The sequence below is a fragment of the Esox lucius genome, chromosome 17 (genome assembly GCF_011004845.1).
Source record: "Esox lucius isolate fEsoLuc1 chromosome 17, fEsoLuc1.pri, whole genome shotgun sequence".
NCBI lineage: Eukaryota > Metazoa > Chordata > Actinopteri > Esociformes > Esocidae > Esox > Esox lucius.
In genome coordinates, this window is record NC_047585.1 from 36,806,869 (window position 1) to 36,829,602 (window position 22,734).

Here is a 22,734-nt window from a genome sequence, read left to right on the forward strand (position 1 = left end):
TTCACCGCAACATACTGTTCCTGATTGCGGTCTACATCGACCTATTCTGCCTGTCCCTACTTCGTTCGCGGTTTCTGTTGTACATTTGATGATAGGTGCTATTCTCCAATCATGAATTAATTCAGTTTAACTGAAAATCACCTGTACCTTGCTGTCACACCCTGGGACATACATTTAGATAAAGCAGCGCTTCTCGACTGTTAATTTGAAGAAAAAAAAAGAAACTCAAAAAGTGAAAGAAATTATGGGATAGAACACATTTAAGCAGTTTTTTATTCAGGTTTTCTTGAAAATGAGGCTACATGTGTTTGTAGCGCTATTTAACAAATTATGTGGCCTCATTTAAGCTTGACCACATTCACTTTATCAAGAATAAGAGGAATATAGAAAAAAATACACTGAAAATGGTGGGAATGTTTTGACCTTGTTCTATAAGTATAGTCACTTTCAATGTAGCATAAACCATTGTTTTCCTGGTAGGATGTCAGCTTAAAAACAATGCAAATATTGCATCTGCAAATGTTTGAAGCAACCAGCCTAAATTTGGGTCCTAAGGCTGGATTAGTTTAGAACATTGAGTTAGACCATAGGAGCTCTAAATATAGGAGCCATGAACTGACTTTATTTAACTTTCACTTTTGTCTTGTGCTGGTGCAAAATAATGTAATATAACACACAGTCTCTACTTCAAACAGAACATAATGTGTTACAGCAACCTAGCTGTTATTTTTCTGCAGCATTATTACCCTGAAAGCCAGATATGAATAATTTAACTGACATTAAACCAGGGGGACTTACATTCATTACTGATTACATACATTTAGTGTCAATACAATGTTAATCTATTTGTCTTATGGTGTAAGTGGAGATTGATAACAGTAAAATAGAAGTTAGGGATGATTGGGTGGCTGTGTTGAAATGTGGGTCTGGACATTTCCTCAGGACTCAGGGATTCATGTAGGTAGAAAGTAACTCCAACTAAATTGAGTAGGTGTTCAGTCTATAGTTGACCCTATGAAGACAAACTCCCTAGTCGACAAAATTAAATGAACTAAGACAAAAAAGTTGGGATACTGCGTAAAATGCTAATAAAAACAGAATGCAATGATGTGCAAATGATTTATCCCTATATTTAACTGAAAGTAGTACAAAGACAACATATCAAATGTTGCAACAGGGAAATGTTATTGTTTTTGGAATAATACATGCCTATTTTGATGCCAGCTATTGTTATACCTGCAGAATGTGGTTTGGCACTGTCTTGCTGAAATGAGCAAGCCCTTCCTTTGCTTATTGGTTCAAAACTCTGCGGCCAGACTACTCATTCACACCAAGTCCCGGCAGCATATCACCCCTGTCCTCTGTGAGTTACACTGGCTTCCTATCCCCCAACGCATTGACTACATATAAAGCCCTAAACAATATCACCCCTGCCTGCCTCTCTGACCTTCTTCTTCCATGTCAATCAACGCTCTCTGTTTCAGTACTGCAGGCCAAGTCCATGCTCAAAGGCTTTGGTGACAGGGCATTCTCAAGGGTTGCTCCTAGGCTCTGGAACTCTCTCCCCAAAACCCTCCGTGACTCTGAGACTATCCCCATCTTCCAGCAACGCATCAAGACTCACCTGTTCAAAATTGTTTACCCCTAGCTATGCCCAATCCCATTCTCTCAATTTTCTTTGTTTTCTCATGGTATTTTTGTTTGTTTCTGTTCCATGTTCATTTTGTAAAGTGTCTTTGGGCCCTTGAAAAGCACTATATAAATATAATTATTATTATTTCTCCATGAAAAAGATATCTGGTTGCTCCAAAACCTGTATATATTGTGCAGCATTAATGATGCCTTCACAGATTTGCAAGTCACCCATGCCATAAGCACTAATGCACCCCCATGCTATCATGGATGTTGGCTTTTGAACTGTGCGCTGATAACAAGCCGGATGGTCCCTCTCCTCTTTAGCCCAGAGAATGCAACATAATTGATTCCCAAAAATAATTAAACTTTTTTATTCGTCAGACCACAGAACACTTCACCTCAGCTCATCTAAAATAAGGTCGGGCCCAGAGAAGGCAGCTGTGCTTCTGGATTCTGTTTATATATGGTTTCTTCTTGGTGTCTTGAAATCACCATTTCAAGACTTTCAGGTTTGATGTTGCATTTTCATACAGATGTTATATGTGTACAGTGCCCTTTACTGTTTACAGCACTGTTGTACACGCCTGATGTGAACATTTTTTCCTCTCTAGTCTGGTATATACCACATGTACTGTTCAATCCCAGACAGATCAGCAAGCTCAGCACACTGAGTTGGGTTGTACAGTCTTCTGCAGACACACTGAAATTACCCCACTGGCTTTCTGTTGCTTTAACAAAGTCTTCTGTTTAAATCATATCACTTTACTTGAAATCAACATTGATACCTGACATTTGTTACATATTCATAATATCTATTTTTGGGTTTAATGAATTTGGGACATACACTCTTCTTGTATTTGTTTCTCCTTTCTCAATTAGGTTAAATCTATGGTATTTATGCCTGTTTTTATTTGTGGGAGGAGTTTTTCAATAATGATTGGATTCAATTTCTAATATTTAAAATGTATTTGGAGTCAAAGTTGATAGAGATCATTTCAGTTGATGCCTTTATTGCATATTCCAACATTGTGCAACATGCATATAGGATATCAAGCTACATTAATTGACATGAATTAGTAATGATTGCAAATAACAGAATTTCATCCAATAAATGTAATTAATTCAACAATATGCAATCTAAGTGTAACATGGTGGTGTAAAGGACGGGTCCAGGAACAAGTCCAGATGAATTGAAACATGCTTTAATAGCAAACTGTAACTAATCACAAAAAGGTGGCAACAAAGAAAAAGGCACAAGGGCCAACTAAGAACATAAACAGAGATGATCACATACTGTAGGTTTCACACAGACAGAACTATAAGGCTGCATGACAAACCAATGAAAGCCAGTGGTAAAAGTAGGGTGACAGGTAGGAAACAGGTGTGCCTAATTGTCTGGTGATCATGGGAAGGGTGTTGGATAGTGAGTGTCCGGGGAGCTGATGACAGAACAGGGCATTGGGTTGGGCGTGACGGGTTAGCCGGTAACTAGAAGACCGGGGAGGTTGATCTCCTGAGCGGGGGAGGAGTCATCGTGGGTGACCCAGACGTATCAGTAAGATACTGTACACTGATTATACATGTATAATACAGACATGGGGTTTATTAATTCATAATTATGAATGAAAGTATGAATATTTTACTCATTACTTTTAGTAACTTTCAACAAAATGTGTAATATTTATACTATATCAGGGGTCTCCAAACCATTCCACGGAGGGCTGAGTGTCTGCTGGTTTTTGGTTTTTCCTATAAATTGGTTCCCAGTTCACACCTAAACAACCAGGTGAGGGTAGAATCTAACCAATTAGTAACCTAATTAGTCAATCAAGTACAAGGAGAGAGAGAACACCTGCAGACACTCGGCCCTCCGTGGAATAGTTTGGAGACCCCTGTACTATATATTATATTATATATTAACAGATTTTGATGTTAATTTCATGCCAGTTAATTTCATGCCAGTTTCACAAGATTGGTCAATATGTAACGCTGGACTGGTAGTTCATGGAAATAGAAGTTCTTTGGTCCAGTTTTCTAGAGAGATTAAGTGTAATCTTGTACTTTCAACTGAAAATGTTACGTTTTTTAATACAGAAAATAGTTGAATGAATCTGGATCTAGGAAACAAACACTGAAGGTAAATGACAATATAATGATGTTCTTGTATCCAGGCATTAGATGGTTGTCAGTTATACTGTGAGGTGGGCAGAGGGAGCTGCCTTCTCCTGAGCAGTCAGACAGTCTACAAGTCAGAATGCCTGGTACAGACACTGACAATGAGGAAATTACTTCTTTAAAAGCTTCTGCTTTTCTTAGGCCACATTTCACAAGTCAGGCTATATAAAAAGTTTTATTTATAAACAGAACAATTGTGTAGCCTCCAAATAGAAATGGATTCTAACTGTGTTCTTTAAATTACTTTACTGCAAACAACATGGTTAATCAGAACAGTTGCTCACAAGTACATGCCACTAGTGTGAAGTCAATTCCTTACCTCTATTCCTCCCTTGTATCCTTTCCTTTCTAGCCTTAATTATCTTGCATTGCTCTGGTATTTAACATCAATCACAAGAAATTAACAAAGGTTTTTGATCCTTTAGTTCACAAAACTCAAAAAACAAGTACATCTTTGTTCCTTTTATGCTGTAGACATACACAATTTAATCAGTCAAAATCAGACATTGATTTTGAAAATTTAATGGAAGCTGTCTAATAATACAAAACTCTTAGAAAATTGTTTGTGTGTAGGGTGCTGCCTTGTGATAACAGTGAAACCTGATTGATACAGCATTAAAATTGTTCATAAACCCTGCTATCTGCAACTTTAGCCCACACTGCCTGTGTGAGTCTGCGCTCTCTGTGGTTTTCCTGTGAACAGGCTCTAAATCTACACTACTTATCTACTGAAACAATCCTCTGAGTGAAGATATCCTGTGAAGTCAGACTAACAGTAAGAGTCTCTGAAAAATGACATTGTTCATCCCAGATGTGGCAACTGGACGTTTGTTTTTGGTCATCCTCATATTCTGTGAGTCTTTCCTCCTGTCCAAAAATGTTCTTGAATCTTTCAGTCTTTATCTTAGGGAATTCTTTACTTGTGAATCTCAAGACTATAATAAGTGTGTCTTATTTCATTGATCGTCATATTCATGTGTTTTTCATCTGTCATTTTACATTTAATTCAGATAAGAATGAAAACTGCTTGATATTAATTCCATTCATACATTAGGTTACATTTAGTTATTCTGCATTTACATGAGACAATGTTTTTATCCAGAGTGACTTCCAGTTAGTCATTCATATTAATATAGCTAGGTGAGACAACAACTCAACCCAGTAATAATAAATACACCTCAATGTCAGAGGTCTCAGCAAAGACAGTGCTACACTTCAAAGCCTTACTTTTCTCATTTCTCATAGTGACATGATAAGTACAATAATGACACTTTTATTACAAATGGTTGATGCCTTACAATATGTCAAAGCCCAAGGTTAGTATGATGACTGAATTTAACCCCAATTATTTTCCCTTTGAACCATTTTTGTTAACTTTTGTTTTAATAAGTAACGCTACCATCAATTTAATGCATATTTATCCACAGTAAATCATTTCTTAATTTCTTTTTTAAAAAATGTGTGTAGTTTTGCATGTGTCGTTTTGCAGTATGTAGACAGTGTGCTGGGGTTAACCACAGGGTAGATGGGTGGATGTCAGACAGGGCTGCCTTGTCTCTTGCTTTAGCAACTCCAGTCTTGGCTTTGCAAGGTCAATCCGGCCCAGTGCTCTAACAAGTAAGGTTTTTCTTTGGGGAATATTCTCAATTGAGACACAGTCTATTATTCTGATCTAACAGTCCTCCTTGACCCCAGTCTGACAGTGAATCCTAGTCATCAGAGAGAAATACTAATTTCATCTGATCTGTAAGACTCCTCCACCTGTTTCTGTGTCTCAGTATCACTTCATCACAGAGGGGAAACAGAGCTCACACCCAGAACACACTAACAGGACAGACCTACTTTTATAAACTTGCTTTTAATAGACTTACTTTTATCCGTTTTTATCTGAGAGTGGTATTAATGATGAATATTCCAAATGTTAGCATAGTAAAAATACCAAATTATGGGAACAATTTGTCTTTTTAGATTGTGTTTATTGTTATAGAAACCATATATCCATCATTAAATGAAATTATTTATTTTAGTTTAAGTTGGGAAAATTGAACTTTTTCAGTATAAATATATTCTTATATTTCACAGTTCCGGTCCTATCCAGTTTACAGAAACCAACGATTAGTGTCAGTCATAATGAGAAGGATGTCATCATCCATTGTGGTATTCCTGGGTACACTGATAATGACACCACATGTAACCTGTATGTTGGAGACCAGAGTCACCGTATCCCGAAGACAAAGATCTGGAAGAAAAAATCATCCATTTCAAATCTATGGTTCTGTCTGTTCACTGTGACTGAAGATGACCTGATCAGACATCTACAGTCAGTAGGGAGTCAGGAGGTGAGCTGTGACTACAGAGTGAGTTCAGGACCAAACTCTCTCTCTCCACGTAGTGACGGGTATAATATAACAAGTGAGTCATTATCTATACATATAAATTAGAGCTGTAAGTCTTTATGAGATATTTTACTCTACAATCACATTAGTAACACTACAGTATAATCAGACAAAAATTTAATGTTTAAGATCTACTGGGAGATCTTATGATCATTGATCCGACAATTCTTTTGCAACAATCAGAAGAGTACAATTCTTCTCTATGTTCTTTCTAAGAAAAGACTGTACATTTTGTTTACTTACAGAAATCATTTCATTCTTGTATCTGACACAGAAATAATTCACTTTCCAGCAGGTTCAACTGTTAGTACTGTTAGTACTGTTAGTACCCACAAAGCCCCAGTGAGACCAACTAGCAGTAAGTAGGTCTGGTCTTGTTGGCCATTAAAATATTTTTCTGCAAGGTTGGTTAAATCTCTGACCTGGTACTGTTGAAAGATCTGTTGTTTGGTCCGTGAGCATGACACTTTACTTAACCCTAATTGACGGGTACATTATAACAAGTGAGTCATTATCTATACATATACACACATATATTCACACACACACTCAAATTATATATTTTCATTTAGCTAAAATGTCAACTGGGTGGGACTTCCAGCTTAATTTTGGTTTATATACTGATCCTTCCTGACTACTCAATTAGATTCATGACCTAGTTGACTACAAAAATGCAATGATAGGTGCTAAAAAGGGACAATAAGAATGTGTTCTCTTTCTCTAATGAAGAGAGGACCTTAAAAAATATTGTGTACATTCTGATTTGGCTCATTTACTTAAATTAATGAATACCAACATTCTTGTGTAATCAGATACATAAGTAACTAATTATTTTATTGCAGATTTGTTAACTAATGCTACTTTGATCCCCAAATCCCAATTGAGACCAACTACCAGTAAGTAATACATTTGATTTGTAATTACAATAATTGTATTCACATTTATTATCTAAAGCTCTCTTCTCACCAGGTTCAACCACTTCTTTGACCTCCATGGCAACATCATCAGGTGTGTTGGCCACTACTTTTTCTGATTTTTTTTAAAGGTATTAATTTTCTGTAAATTATGTTTTATTAATAGAGTGGGAAAGGTAGATTTTTCTTTAAGAGATTTGGTTGTTTTAAGCAGCTTAGACCACTGGATCACCCTAGCCTGACTGACTTAATCATGTGACTAGATAATGAAGAGGTGTTATTAACTGGTTCTGGAAAGGAGGCTGTTAAAAGTATTCAGCAAGAATGGATGCATGCTTTGTAATGGATTTCCCTTAAACACACTATTTGTATGTTGTTTGCATATGCAAAAGTGTGGTTTAGAGAGGTGGTCAAATGTAATACAAAATATCAAGATTTGTCAAATCCAACCAGTGTAGGGTGCCACCTTAAAAGCCTTAATGCATAGTCCCGTCATTATCCACGTCAAAGCAACCTTCACAGACTGAAATGGAGTACTTCAGAACTTCAGAAAGGTTACAATATTAAATGTCATAAATTCAGTACATACTACATAGTCCCTTCATGCAGTTATGCATTACTGAACACAAATAAATGATCCAGACAAATTCCAGGGGGAAATAAATGATCTCTGTTATCATGAAAATATACTAGGCTAACCTAAATAATGCATGCCTGACTACTCGTGCCTGGGAATGAGAAAATGATTTTCACACACTCTAGCTCAATGCAAATGTCATTATGAGCTTTGGGAAATTCAACCTTCACCAGAGTATATTAACACTGATTTGTATAGGCCATGTATATATATGAAGCATGTTAATGCCATTAGACACGACTGAGTTGACTGACTACAGAGGTGGAACCCCGTTTCCAAAAAAGTTGGGACGCTACGTAAAATGTAAATAAAAACAGAATGCAATGATGTGCAAATCATTTCAACCCTATATTCAATAGAAAATAGTACAAACACAGTATATGAAATGTTGAAAACGAGAAATGTTATTGTTTCTTGACAAATATATACCCACTTTCAGTTTCATGCCAGCATCATGTCTTGAAAATTTTGTGAGAGAGGCGACAAAAGACTGGAAATGTTTAATGCTAAAAATGCTAAAGTACTAAACCTGGTGGAATATCACACAACTAATTAGGTAAATTGGCAACTGGTCAGTGACATGATTGGGTATTAAAAGATCCTTCCAGAAAGGTTGGGAAGGGGTTCACCACTCTGAAAGACTTCACGGGCAAATAGTGCAATCATTTATGAATAACATTTCTCAACGTAAGATTGCAAAGAGTTTGGGGATCTCATCATCTATGGTACATAATATCATTAATTAAGATTTGGAGAATCTGGAGAAATCTCTGTATGCAATGGACAAAGCAGAAAACCAATATTGGATGCCCGTGATCTTCAGGCTCTCAGGCAGCACTGCATTAAAAACTGTAGTGTAAATCAATGTATGGTCTCAGGAACACTTCCGAAAACCATTGTCTGTGAACACAGTACGTCGAAGCATCTACAAGTGCAAGTTAAAACTCTAACATGCAAAGAATAAACCATATATAAACAAGATCCAGAACTGCCACCACCTTCTCTGGGTCTAAGGTCATTTTAGATGGACTGTGGCGAAGTGGAAATTTGTCCTGTGGTCTGATAAAACTAAATGTAAAATTATTTTTGGGAATTATGGAAACCTCCTCCTCCGCAGAGGGACCATCCTGCTTGTTATCAGCACACAGTTCAAAAGCCACCATTCCGTGATGATATGGGGGTGCATTAGTGCACATGGCAAGGGTGACTTTCACAACTGGCAACTCCCAGAGTTCAACTGAAAGTGAGTGTGGCCATAATTTTTATTTAGTGGTATTTATTAAGTTGTATAGTTGGTCAACTGTTAATTAATCACTTCTCTGGAATGTGCACAGGAGCTCAAAGCTCCAAAGAAGGTCTAGGGCAGGGGTATTCAAATCTGGCCCTTGAAGCCAGTTCCACTCACAGACATATTCAGACTTAAGACACCACGTGGGTCCAATTAATGATGAGGTAGAACAGAAAACCAGCAGGCTCTGGCCCTCGTAGGGTAAGATTTGAATGCCCCTGGTGTAGGGGATTATTTTATTCAGTAGAATAAAATAATCCTGATTAAAGTTTTAAATGATATACGGCTGTATACTGATTCAGATAAAATAACAGTTCTGGTTCTTTTAGATCTCAGTTCAGCATTTGACACTGTAGATCATAGAACACTTATAGATGGAAAATTGGGTAGGACTCTCCGGGACAGTCCTTGATTGGTTCAGATCGTATCTAGATGGCCGGAGTTACTTTGTCACCATTGGTAATCATGAATCTGATAGGGTGGCTATGTTATGCGGAGTTCCACAGGGATCAGTTCTCAGACCGCTTCTGTTCAATCTCTATATGATACCTCTGGGCCAAATTCTACAGAACAACAACATTAACTACTACAGCCATGCCAATGATACTCAAATATATATATGGCTTTCGAACCATATGACAACAGCTCAATAGACTCTCTTTGTCACTGTATAAAGCACATAAATTCCTGGATGGACCAGCATTTTCTACAATTAAACCAAGATAAAACAGAGATGATTGTGTTTGGCAACAAAAATATTAAAGTATTAGTAAAGAGCTGGTTTTTCGGGCCCTTAAAACCAGGGATCAAGTGCGTAATCTTGGTGTTCTGATAGACTCAGACCTCAGATTTAACAGTCATATAAAAATCGGTCACCAAAACAGCATTCTATCATCTAAAAAATATAGCCAGAATCAAAGGCTTGTGTCCCAAAAATACCAAGAGGAGCTCATCCATGCTTTTATCTCTAGTAGGGTTGACTACTGTAATGGACTCCCCAAAAAGACTGTAAAACTGTTTGGGGGTAACCGCACTCACAAATGTGCCCCACCTAGAAAATTAAGTGAATATTATTGTTTAAATCATCACATTAAAATAGCTCATTGTATAATCAGATCCAATTACTTTTCTTTGCACCAGGTTTGACTGTTAGTTCTACTTTGACCCCTGGCACCCCACAGAGATCAACTAAAAGTGAGTGTGACCAAAACATTATTTAAGGGTTAATAAACATTCTCTTACTGGTTTGTGCACAGGAGGCCAAAGCTCCACAGAAAATGTGGTGAAACCCAACCCAGACAACAACTTGGGTAAGTATCCTTCTCTAGCTGACTGTCTTTTCAGAAACATTTAACCAGACAATAACAAGGTGGTCTTCTAAAACATGACCGTTCTTATGTATTGACGCTGCTCACCAATTTTTTTTTCTTGAATTATACTTTCATTTGAAACTGTGGTGGAAGTCCTATAAGTTCTTCAAAGAAAAATGTCAACGGGAATTTTAAATAACTATTAATACTGTGAATTGTAACTGCATACTGTTTTCTGACGGCCCTTTTGTATTGTGGAATGTTGGGAAAATAAACAATTTAAAGCAAGGACAAATTATTTTTAGTCATCATGTGGTATTTTATATGAAACAAAATCAAAACCGATGTTTATGACCATGGAATTAAATATAGCTGTAGATCACTGAAATGTAAGTATATTCCCCAACCAATTCAAAAGTGGCTTCACAGAAAAACATCTCCAAACATTTCTACATCTATGCATATAATAATAACTGAGATCCTATAAGGTAAGGGACAGGGCAGAACTGCAGGTTTGCAAATTCACCAGACTGCCTGAACACTCAATACTTGTTACTGAAAGAAGCTTATGAAAAACCTACCCGCTCAAAAATCAACCCCAAAAGGTTCTTCAGATGGTTCTTTGAGGAACCATTATAAAGGGGTTCTTTTAAACATTTAATGGAAGAACTTGTGTTTTTGGATGAACTTATAGGGGTTCTTCCCGGTCTCAATGTGTAGAAACCCTAACTGACACTCCATGAACATGTGTGATTAACACATAATGAACTCTGCCAATGTCCCCAAAAATTGAATCGATGGCATACAGCAGTGGGTCTGGCTTCTGGAGTGGGTGTATTCCTGGTGGGATTGACAGCTGTCTGTCTCTATAGGAAGACCAGTGAGTACTTCAGATGAATGTTAAATCTTTTGCAGACATGTACCTTTTTCATGAATGTAAGTGTCTATGACTTGAATTACTCCATCTCGTCCCTTTGGTTCTGTTTTAGAGACAAGGGTATGTTCAGTATAATACATTAAACCTAATTTGTTTTACAGAAAGAAACAAATCTCAGAGGTAAGAATTCCCCTTGTGGATATTTTATTATGCAGTTTTTTAATAAACTTTTCCTGTGTTGTTGTCCATGATGAAATATGTTTTTCCAAAAAAGAATTTATGCATTTATTTTCTTTTTATAGTCCTCAGGCCCAACAGGACGATTATAATGAACGTATGGACCAATACAAACACTAAACACCACACACTACTCTGACTACTACACACATGTACAAACACATTATGGATCAGTCAGCATATCATTTCTATTGTAGAATTTGTGATGGAAACCAACCGGTGTGGAAGCCTGGAGGACTCAGGGCATGATGGATTTTATTCTGTCATCCCGTCTGTACCATCTACGTTCTTGCCCTCAGGTGAGTTCAATCTCACGTTAATATTGAGTCTTTTAATTGAGTTTTTAATAGATATTGTATGGCATACACATACTATTCAGCCCTGTACAAGGATGATGACAATCCTAACACTAAATTCTAATGACAGTATTGGGTTTGTACTCTGTATACTAAGTACTATACTCTGAATGGGTTTCAACAATAAAAAAGGGGTATCAATGCACCCCTAGATGATTCCATACATTAAGTTCCTATATTTCTATAGTACTTCAGATGAATGTTAAATCTTTTGCAGAGATGTACCTTTTTCATGAATGTAAGTGTCTATGACTTGAATTACTCCATCTAGTCCCTTTGGTTCTGTTTTAGAGACAAGGGTATGTTCAGTATAATACATTAAACCTAATTTGTTTTCCAGAAAGAAACAAATCTCAGAGGTAAGAATTCCCCTTGTGGATATTTTATTATGCAGTTTTTTAATAAACTTTTCCTGTGTTGTTGTCCATGATGAAATATGTTTTTCCAAAAAAGAATTTATGCATTTATTTTCTTTTTATAGTCCTCAGGCCCAACAGGACGATTATAATGAACGTATGGACCAATACAAACACTAAACACCACACACTACTCTGACTACTACACACATGTACAAACACATTATGGATCAGTCAGCATATCATTTCTATTGTAGAATTTGTGATGGAAACCAACCGGTGTGGAAGCCTGGAGGACTCAGGGCATGATGGATTTTATTCTGTCATCCCGTCTGTACCATCTACGTTCTTGCCCTCAGGTGAGTTCAATCTCACGTTAATATTGAGTCTTTTAATTGAGTTTTTAATAGATATTGTATGGCATACACATACTATTCAGCCCTGTACAAGGATGATGACAATCCTAACACAAAATTCTAATGACAGTATTGGGTTTGTACTCTGTATACTAAGTACTATACTCTGAATGGGTTTCAACAATAAAAAAGGGGTATCAATGCACCCCTAGATGATTCCATACATTAAGTTCCTATATTTCTATAGTACCTTAGAGATGTTTTGGCCATGATGTCCTGCTGACTAGATTGAAGTATAGCCAGGTAATTAGGTATACCACCCCTATTGTTTCAGTCAGTGCCATGGGATCTTTAGTTATATCCATGAAAACTGCACACATTTACACAGACACGTTGGTTCTACTATCAAAATGAGGACTGGAAATGTAAAAACATTTTCTTTCAAACATTAAAAACATTTTCTTTCAAACATCCTCACTTTGCATGAATTTCCTTGAGGAACACACTCTCACTCACACATACACACACATTACAGTTCCTTCTGTGTTGTACAGGTCCTGTTGGAGAGAACGGACAATCATCTGAACATGATAATGTAAGAATCACTGTTTTATGACTCTCAGTTTCATGTTACTTTATTATGAAACGAAGTACCCCTTACGTTTTACAGAAATGTTGTTTTAAAGGCCTGAATTGAAACTCTTTTCTTTCTCTAATCTGATACACACCAGGAGTACTGCACAATCCCAGACAGACCAGCAGTCTCAGCCCAGATAGATGGGTTGTACAGTCTTCTACAGACACAATGAAATTACAGGACTTGCTTTCTGTAGTTACAATCTCCAAATGTTTTTGGACAGTGATATGTTTTTCTTTATATATTATCTTTATTCAATCTAATTTAAAATTAAACAATGACAATGGTGTAAAGTTTGCCATGGTAAAGTACGTCAAAACTGGAAATAAGTGTGTGGCATACAGAGCTTCCCTGAATAAGACAGCGTAGAGAGCTACACAAAACTGTCAGTAATGTAGGTTCTTATTTAAACTTATTCAGAGCATCAGTCTCCTCTTCAATGTGTATTGTTGTAAACACATTTTTGCATTTTAAGTCCAAGATTTAAATGGTGTGAGACCATCATTTTTTTCAAATTAATAATATTTTAGCCCTCTTAAACGTGATGTTTTATTTGTATGCATAGTCTTTCATGCTAAATGTATTTCTAATGTAAATCACTTTGAATTGCCCCTGTGTATGATATGTGCTATACCATTTTTTTTTTACAATTTCAAGAAAATGTAAATACAATTTTAGGTTTATTCAAATTAACATTAACCTAATTTGACCATCCTAATCTCTCACAATCATAAAATCAGTTTCTTTGCATGTGTGAGCTCAGCACTCAGCTTGGAGTTGCAGCTGGGCAGGGCCTGTGGCAGGGCTTGGAGTTGCAGCTGGGCAGAGCCTGTGGCAGGGCTTGGAGTTGCAGCTGGGCAGGGCCTGTGGCAGGGCTTGGAGTTGCAGCTGGGCAGGGCCTGTGGCAGGGCTTGGAGTTGCAGCTGGGCAGGGCCTGTGGCAGGGCTTGGAGTTGCAGCTGGGCAGGGCCTGTGGCAGGGCTTGGAGTTGCAGCTGGGCAGAGCCTGTGCCCTTCCAGATGTTACATTTCTGTGTTCGCTGTCTTTTGGTTCTGTTTCTATCTTCTTTAACATGGTTCACCTTTGTCTAGTTTAGTATTAACCTGGTTCGCTTGTGTACCTATTTAAGTTCCTTCTGTCCTAGTGTTTCTTGTCTGTCATTGTTGGATGTCATTGTTGCTGTGTGTACAATGTCTTGTAGCGAAGCATTGTTAGCTTTTGCATTAAAGTACCTAATGTTTGGAAACACTGCTGTGCCTGGGTCCTGCCTTTAGAAAATAGCGGGAGAAACAACGTTTTCCAAAACATCGAGCAAATGGAAAGAATTGCATCGCAAAATGATTCCCTGTTTCAAAACGCTCGAAGTATGGTACATTGGCGCCATCTGCTGGTCCAGTGCATGCAATGCAACCGGGGACTGCAAGATAAAAATCAGAACACAGTGGTGTTGTGTGTGGCATACGCAGGGATTGCGTCTAGGCCTAAACACTGAATAAAAAATTGACAGTTTCGTGGAACTACACTCGGTATCTACTCAGGAATGTTTAGTTTACAATGTTAATAAAGGTGCAGTAACATCTTAAGTACAACCGTGTGCGCGGTGGAAGTCACGTGCGAACGTTCCAAAATCGGGAAATGCGCACCGTACTGGAGCGTTTTCATGCGAGCGATGCTTTCATGGCCAGATGTTGAATTATCCGTTAACGTACGATGCAACAATATGACTCAGTGATGTTAAGGATTATATCCTGAGATGCTTGATGATTAAACTGCAACATTGGGTGGGATCAACTCAGCCGTGGGTCTGGGGGTCCCCAAAGAAAAATGTAGCACCTCTGATGCTAAATTAGAACAGATTATGGCTAGACATCCAAACCTATAGGTTCTAAGCAGTAGAATGAATTGACTCACTACAAGAGACCTGTATAAGAAAAGGTAAAACAGCTGGCACATTTATTACAAGATTCCCCTTACTTAGAAAGGTTCACGATTATGAATTGTCTTCGCATTCAATATTTTTGGTTGTTATCCCAAGAATATTTAAAAGAAAAAGAAAAGAGCTCCTTTTGGGTAAAAAACCAAAATAAAATATTTGTTCTCTCTGCCAAAATAGAGGTTCTCTCTGCCCGGGTAGTATGAGGCAAAACAGTTCAATCTAATCTGAATCCGTTGACTTCTATCTAAAAGTTCCGCTGCTCCGTGCGAAAAGGAATCCAAAGCTTTGGCAACACTGCTTCCAAACGTTCCCTCTCTGCTGAGCACTCATTGGGACTGGCTCCCATCAAGATCGAGCTCAACCTTGGAATAGAACCCAATCTAAAAACCAATGGTTTCATCCACTGCCGACCCCCAGGCCTCAGCAGTGGCACATTGTGCAGGTACAGTGCATGTGTGGGAATCTGACAGTTTGTTGTTGGTGGTTAACTTTTAGTAAGAAGTTCAAACAAATGATATGTTAGACATTTCTTTACTTCTACCACTCAATACAAGAAAACACATTTGTAACCATCACCAGCCTTAATTTTCGCTGCACTGAATTACAGGTCACACTTTATGTTAGCTAGCGGTTAGGTTGACATTTGCTTGCAAGCTGCAGTAACAACCAATGTTTGCAGCTATTTGACTTTGAGTCAATTGGAGAAGCTTGCAATGCAATGTATGTAGTGTTCCTTAACTGGCACGGGGGCAGTGTTCGTGTCTACCATCTGAAAGGCACTCAATGCTCCTAGTTAATGTGAGGCTAATCCAGTACGTTTTTTAAATTTTTTGGTAGGGTTCACACACTAACTGATGTATCGAGCAAATGGATGGCGCTAAAATAAAACAATAATTATTACAGCACTACTTCTGCTCTTGAGAAAATGTCTTGTAATTGTCCCCTCCAAAGTCGATATCAGATTTTCGCCCCTGGTGCTGAGGGAGTACTCACCTGATGCTGAGGGAGTACTCACCTGATGCTGAGGGAGTACTCACCTGATGCTGAGGGAGTACTCAACTGATGCTGAGGGAGTACTTCCTGGTGATAAGATTAGATTAAACTTTTTTGTCACTGAACAAGTACAGTACATCGAAATGCAGTTGGAATCTAACCAGAAGTGCAAATAGAAGAGGGCAGAAAATGTACATTAATTAAACATAATGTATGTTACACGTGGGACGGATAGATGAGTAATGAAGGCAATTCCAAGAACAAAAGGCAATTCTAAAGGTGCAATCAAGGCAAACTGAAGGTGCAAGGTAGCATGTACAACTGAAATGCAGGGATAGCAGCAAAGAGGTAGACATGTACATGTAACAACTGAAAACATCCTTCAGAGACTTTGCAAATCAGTGTCAGAGTCCAGAAGTACAAGGAGAGTAGTGCAACATGGTCTCTGAGAGGCAGTATTAAGTGGTGGTTGAGTGGGTATGGTTAGTGATGGGTCACAGTTTTCAGCAGTTCAAGTTTCAAGTTAAAGGTTTATTTGATCCGACACAAATTATTGTGACATGGCACCTGACAACTACATAGTGAGAGTTAAGAAGAAGAATGTATAAGCAAAAATATAGCGAGACAAAAATATTAAAACAAAGCAAAAATATACATAACATTGTACACTACCAGCAGTTTAAAGAAAAGAGTACTGTAAAGTAGCAGCAATCTGGGTAGTATTATTGAACATTATAGATATGGCAAGTATGGCAGTGATATACAGTGGGGAGAACAAGTATTTGATACACTGCCGATTTTGCAGGTTTTCCCACTTACAAAGCATGTAGAAGTCTGTAATTTTTTATCATAGGTACTCTTCAACTGTGAATGACGGAATCTCAAACAAAAATCCAGAAAATCACATTGTGTGATATTTAAGTAATTAATTTGCATTTTATTGCATGACATAAGTATTTGATACATCAGAAAAGCAGAACTTAATATTTGGTACAGAAACCTTTGTTTGCAATTACAGAGATCATACGTTTCCTGTAGTTCTTGACCAGGTTTGCACACACTGCAGCAGGGATTTTGGCCCACTCCTCCATACAGATGTTCTCTAGATCATTCAGGTTTTGGGCTGTCGCTGGGCAATACGGACTTTCAGCTCCCTCCAAAGATTTTCTATTGGTTTCAGGTCTGGAGACTGGCTAGGCCACTCCAGGACCTTTAGATGCTTCTTACGGAGCCACTCCTTAGTTGCCCTAGTTGTGTGTTTCGGGTCGTTGTCATGCTGGTAGACCCAGCCACGACCCATCTTCAATGCTCTTACTGAGGGAAGGAGGTTGTTAGCCAAGATCTCGCGATACATGGCCCCATCCATCCTCCCCTCAATACTGTGCAGTCGTCCTTTCCCCTTTGCAGAAAAGCATCCCCAAAGAATGATGTTTCCACCTCCATGCTTCACGGTTGGGATGGTGTTCTTGGGGTTGTACTCATCCTTCTTCTTCCTCCAAACATGGCGAGTGGAGTTTAGACCAAAAAGCTAAATTTTTGTCTCATCAGACCACATGACCTTCTCCCATTCCTCTTCTGGATCATCCAGATGGTCACTGGCAAACTTCAGATGGGGCTGGACATGCGCTGGCTTGAGCAGGGGGACCTTGCGTGCATTGCAGGATTTTAATCCATGACGGCGTAATGTGTTACTAATGGTTTTCTTTGAGACTGCGGTCCCAGCTCTCTTCAGGTCATTGACCAGGTCCTGCCGTGTAGTTCTGGGCTGATCCCTCACTTTCCTCCTGATCATTGATGCCCCACGAGGTGAGATCTTGCATGGAGCCCCAGACCGAGGGAGATTGACCGTCATCTTGAACTTCTTCCATTTTCTAATAATTGCGCCAACTGTTGTTGCCTTCTCACCAAGCTGCTTGCCTATTGTCCTGTAGCCCAGCCCAGCCCTGTGCAGGTCTACAATTTTATCCCTGATGTCCTTACACAGCTCTCTGGTCTCGGCCATTGTGGCGAGGTTGGAGTCTGTTTGATTGAGTGTGTGGACAGGTGTCTTTTATACAGGTAACGAGTTCAAAAAGGTGCAGTTAATACAGGTAATGAGTGGAGAACAGGAGGGCTTCTTAAAGAAAAACTAACAGGTCTGTGAGAGCCGGAATTCTTACTGGTCGGTAGATGATCAAATACTTATGTCATGCAATAAAATGGAAATAAATTATTTAAAAATCATACAATGTGATTTTCTGGATTTTTGTTTTATATTCCGTCTCTCACAGTTGAAGTGTACCTATGATAAAAATGATAGACCTCTACATGCTTTGTTAGTAGGAAAACCTGCAAAATCGGCAGTGTATCAAATACTTGTTCTCCCCATTGTAGATATTAGCTAAAGTCAGCCGTATGATTCTGGTAATAACTTTTTATGGAAATCTTCACTATGCGCTCAGTTAGTGGTCAGTTTTGGTGAGACTTTACATTCACTTCATGCAGGTCGTGATCCACATAAGAACACAAACTATATATGGAACGCTTATGAAGATGCCTAGATAGTATCTAAAAAAACATGTGATTCTGGCGATTATAGTTTTTTAAATATTATGGAAATGTACACAGAGGGCTCCATCCGCTGAGACCGAGGAGGGTTTTATTCAACAGATAATTAATCTCATGCCAGTTTCACAAGATTAATTTATTTCTTCCTCTCAACGAGCAACATGCACCATAAGCACCATGAACACCGTGAAAACTACAGAATAAAACAGAAGAAATACAAAATGCTTCTATGTAGTTTCACAAATAATCTGCACATAAATCCTGTTCACATATTAATCATGTTTACACCCAATACAAATCATTTTAACATTTTAACTAATAACCAATATGAAATATGTTTTAAGCTATTATGACAAATAAAATATCACATGCTTCCTTTAAATGAAATACAATATATTATAATTGTTCACAGAAATAATATATATTGCCTTTATCTTGATGACATGTGCAATTAACCCATAAACAAATGAAGTAATGACATTCTCTTTTCCTTAAACAAATCCCTTCTGCTAATAATACACACTCCACACATTTTTCCTTCATACCTCATTCCGCTCTCCAAGGGCGCTAATCAAAGTTTCCGCCGTCAGCTAGCATGCTCTTTAGCTCGACACACCCTCACAGTTTGGAGCTCTTAGTAATAACAGGTACGAACAATACAAAATAATAAAGTAAGTCACAATGTAAACTCTTTCTTTACAGGATTTAAATTGATGAACCTGATAAATAACAACAGTGTTTACAAGTTTTTACCGTTCTTCCGACGACGTGTGACCACCACATAGACTCTGTGCACAAGCGTATGGACGAACTTCCTCTTTAGCCAGATGTCGGCATATCATTTTCCGGTTTACTTAAGGCGATCACCCTCGTCGGCCCAAATTTCTGTTTTTAGTAGATGTCTCCAAGACCTGCCTAAAATAAGCGTTAGTGATGTCCATCAAATTGTTGATGCCTGGTCCCCTGCTCCAACAAGCAAGCGGAACAAGGGATTCAAACTCTACGTATCGAGTTATCTGCACAACTATGAGGGTAGTTTACTGTGGTGTGCCGGCTGGCTATCGGCTAAGCTAGTTAGCGACGTTTTCCTTTTTAGTGTAGTATTAGGCAGGACAATAGAATGCATAAAAATTCACCCTGGCCTCAAAAACGGCAAAAGAACTCTGGCTGAGCTGGAACGCTAGCACGTCCCCACAGCAAGTGAACTGAAACAAACCTTCGTTCAGCCTCTTCAACCTGAATGAAGCTTAAAATTCCATAGCCTCAAAAAAGCACCAAAACATGTCTCCTCTTTTATTTTACTACTGTAACCTCATTTCACAACGAAACAGAAAAATAACAACTGGCATAGGAAGCAAACATCTGGTCCTATATGGTATTAATTGCGCTTAAACCTGCGTTACGTGGAAGTATAAAATAAATCGCCTTTTCTGACTATTTCTAGTCTAGAGTTTGAAGTCATTGAATGGCGCAAGTACATAAGTATCTAAAAAATTGCCCTTTCTAACTATTTCTAGTCTAGCGTTTGAAGTCATTGAATGGCGCAAGCCATATTTTATTAAAAAGAGGACATTCTCCTGATTAAAATGATGCCCCACTTGTACCTTGAAACTTAAATGAGTCACGTACATTTAATTTCATTATATTTTCCTACAACAGCATCAATCAAATCAATCAATCAAAATTTATTTATAAAGCGCTTTTTACAACAGCAGTTGTCACAAAGTGCTTTACAGAGACACCCGGCCTTAAACCCCAAGGAGCAAACAACAGTAGTGTTGAATTTCAGTGGCTAGGAAAAACTCCCTAAGAAGGTCGAATTTTAGGAAGAAACCTAGAGAGGACCCAGGCTCAGAGGGGTGACCAGTCCTCTTCTGGCTGTGCCGGGTGAGATATTAAGAGTCCAATTGGAATAATAAATAAATTTCTCTTGGCTAAATCCAGAGTATATTTGATTTTAGACTAGGTCAGAAGTATGACCAAGTGGACAAGGACAGGAACAGCAACGGTCCCCCCAAACCAGGTAATCCGCAGGTGTGGACCAGGACCTCATCTCCTTCTAAAATTTAAAATTGGAGGAAACTGAGAAAAGTTAGTAGTACATCCCTCATGTCCCCCAGCACAATAATATAGCAGCGTAACACCTTGGAAACTGAGACGGGGGGGTCCGGTGACACTGTGGCCCTACCCGGGGGAGGCCCCGGACAGGGCCCAACAGGCAGGAAATCAATCCAACCACATTGCCAGGCATCAACCAAAGGGACACTCACCAACCGCAACCCCCCTGAATGAGGGCCGAGTATTGCTAGTAGCGTACAGCCCAACTGCACAAGTGCGCAATAGAGAGTCAACAACAAGCCAGTGACTCTTCCCCCGAAGGGCATTGGAGGGAGGGCATCCCAGTGGCGACGAGAGCCCACCTGGCAAGACAGCAAGGGTGGACAGTATCAAGCCTACTGGTCACCTTCACGCCCCCGGGCCAGGCTACACCTAATTATAAACCGTGCTGTAGAGATGAGTTTTTAGTAGACACTTGAAAGTTTGCACTGAGTTTGCATTTCTAACCTTAATTGGCAGATCATTCCACAGGAGTGGAGCTCTATGAGAAAAGGCCCTGCCGCCAATTGTTTGTTTAGAAATTCTAGGTACAATTAAAAGGCCTGCGTCTTGCGATCTAAGGTTACGTGTAGGTATATATGGCTGGATCATTTCAGCAAGGTAAGTAGGAGCAAGTCCATGTATTGATTTATAGGTTAAGAGTAAAACCTTAAAATCAGCCCTAACCCTAACAGGCAGCCAATGTAAGGATGCCAGGACAGGAGTAATGTGTTCAAATTTTTTTGTTCTAGTTAGGATTCTAGCAGCTGTGTGCAGCACTAATTGAAGTTTATTTATTAATTTGTCTGGATAACCAGAGATAAGAGCATTGCAGTAATCTAATCTAGAAGTAACGAAAGCATGGATTAATTTTTCTGCATCAGTTTTTGATAGGAAGTTTCTAATTTTTGCGATGTTTCGAAGATGAAAATAAGCAACTCTTGAGACATATTTTATATGTTCTTCAAAGGAGAGGTCAGGGTCAAGGGTAACGCCAAGGTTTTTTACAGTTTTTTGGGATACGACCATGCAGCCGTCGAGGTTCACAGTGAGATCTGCTAACAACGCTATTTGTTTTTTGGGTCCTAAAAGGAGCATTTCTGTTTTATTTGAGTTTAAGAGCAAGAGCATCACTCATCTTGTTGTGAGTTTAGGTGTTTACTAATGCGGATGAGTATTAGTAAGTAAACCGGAAACTGCAATACCGACTTCTAGACAAAAGTGGAAGTTCCTGACTACGCTGGTGCACAGAGTCTATTGCAAAGAGAGAGTAGCAGGAAGTTTAGCATCACAAAAAACATCAGAAGAAGAAAAACGGCGCCTTTCAAAATAAATGCAGAACAGCCCACAAGGTGGCACCGTAGAACTACAATGTCTTGTTAACACATAAATATAATACTGTGTAGGAGAATATTAATGGGTCATTCCTGGAATTTGGTAATATTTCAGTCCCCTAGATTTTTGAAAGTGGTGGTTCACCAAAATGAAATGTTAAAAGCTTTTCACAATACTTTGGTATGTCCTTTATAATGAATACAAATAATTATTACATTTAAATAATTTTTATCATTAAAATAAATCTTATTTCTGTCTTACAGCAAACATTTTGTCTTGTCCCTGAGGTTCTTCTCTGAATTTGTACTTGGAAAATAATTAATAAAATGTACACAGTGTCTATAATTTTTGGCCATAATGCAAGTATTTATTTGTGTTCTTTGCTTTTGAAAATAAAAATAAATAAAAAATGCAAGATATTTGATAAAAAACTACTTATAAAGTTATGTCCCTCAGTCTGAACTCAACCCCGTCACGCCAACCATTCTCCGCCCATGATAATTTAGACTCCACCCATATGTTACATCATTTACAGGAAGTTGTATCATTCAGCTCTCTTCAACAGCAATGGTGCAGAAGAAGGTGAGTGATATTACACTTTTTATACATTTTTTGAGATCTATTATAGTCAGGGAGGGTACTGTCAAGCTTAT

The 22,734-nt window shown here is 38.4% G+C and overlaps 2 protein-coding genes across 4 annotated transcripts in view; both read left to right on the forward strand.

Annotated features, from left to right (window-relative positions):
- The window catches only part of LOC105016864 (putative GPI-anchored protein pfl2), a 72,540-nt gene that overhangs the window by 20,944 nt on the left and 28,862 nt on the right, over positions 1-22,734 (forward strand). The window lies entirely within an intron of this gene.
- Positions 4,566-13,700, forward strand: LOC114828719. 2 transcript variants are annotated; one of them, XM_034287598.1, is made up of 16 exons: positions 4,566-4,663; positions 6,019-6,222; positions 6,499-6,564; positions 7,049-7,102; positions 7,176-7,214; positions 10,186-10,239; positions 10,302-10,355; positions 11,164-11,235; positions 11,394-11,412; positions 11,535-11,566; positions 11,667-11,768; positions 12,166-12,184; positions 12,307-12,338; positions 12,439-12,540; positions 13,092-13,132; positions 13,269-13,700. In XM_034287598.1, exons 1-16 carry the CDS (start codon positions 4,603-4,605, stop codon positions 13,344-13,346), a joined length of 1,029 nt encoding a protein of 342 aa, XP_034143489.1. In that variant the 5' UTR covers positions 4,566-4,602; the 3' UTR covers positions 13,347-13,700. The 2 variants fall into 2 exon arrangements, with proteins under 2 accessions (XP_034143489.1, XP_034143490.1); XM_034287599.1 differs by lacking the exon at positions 10,186-10,239.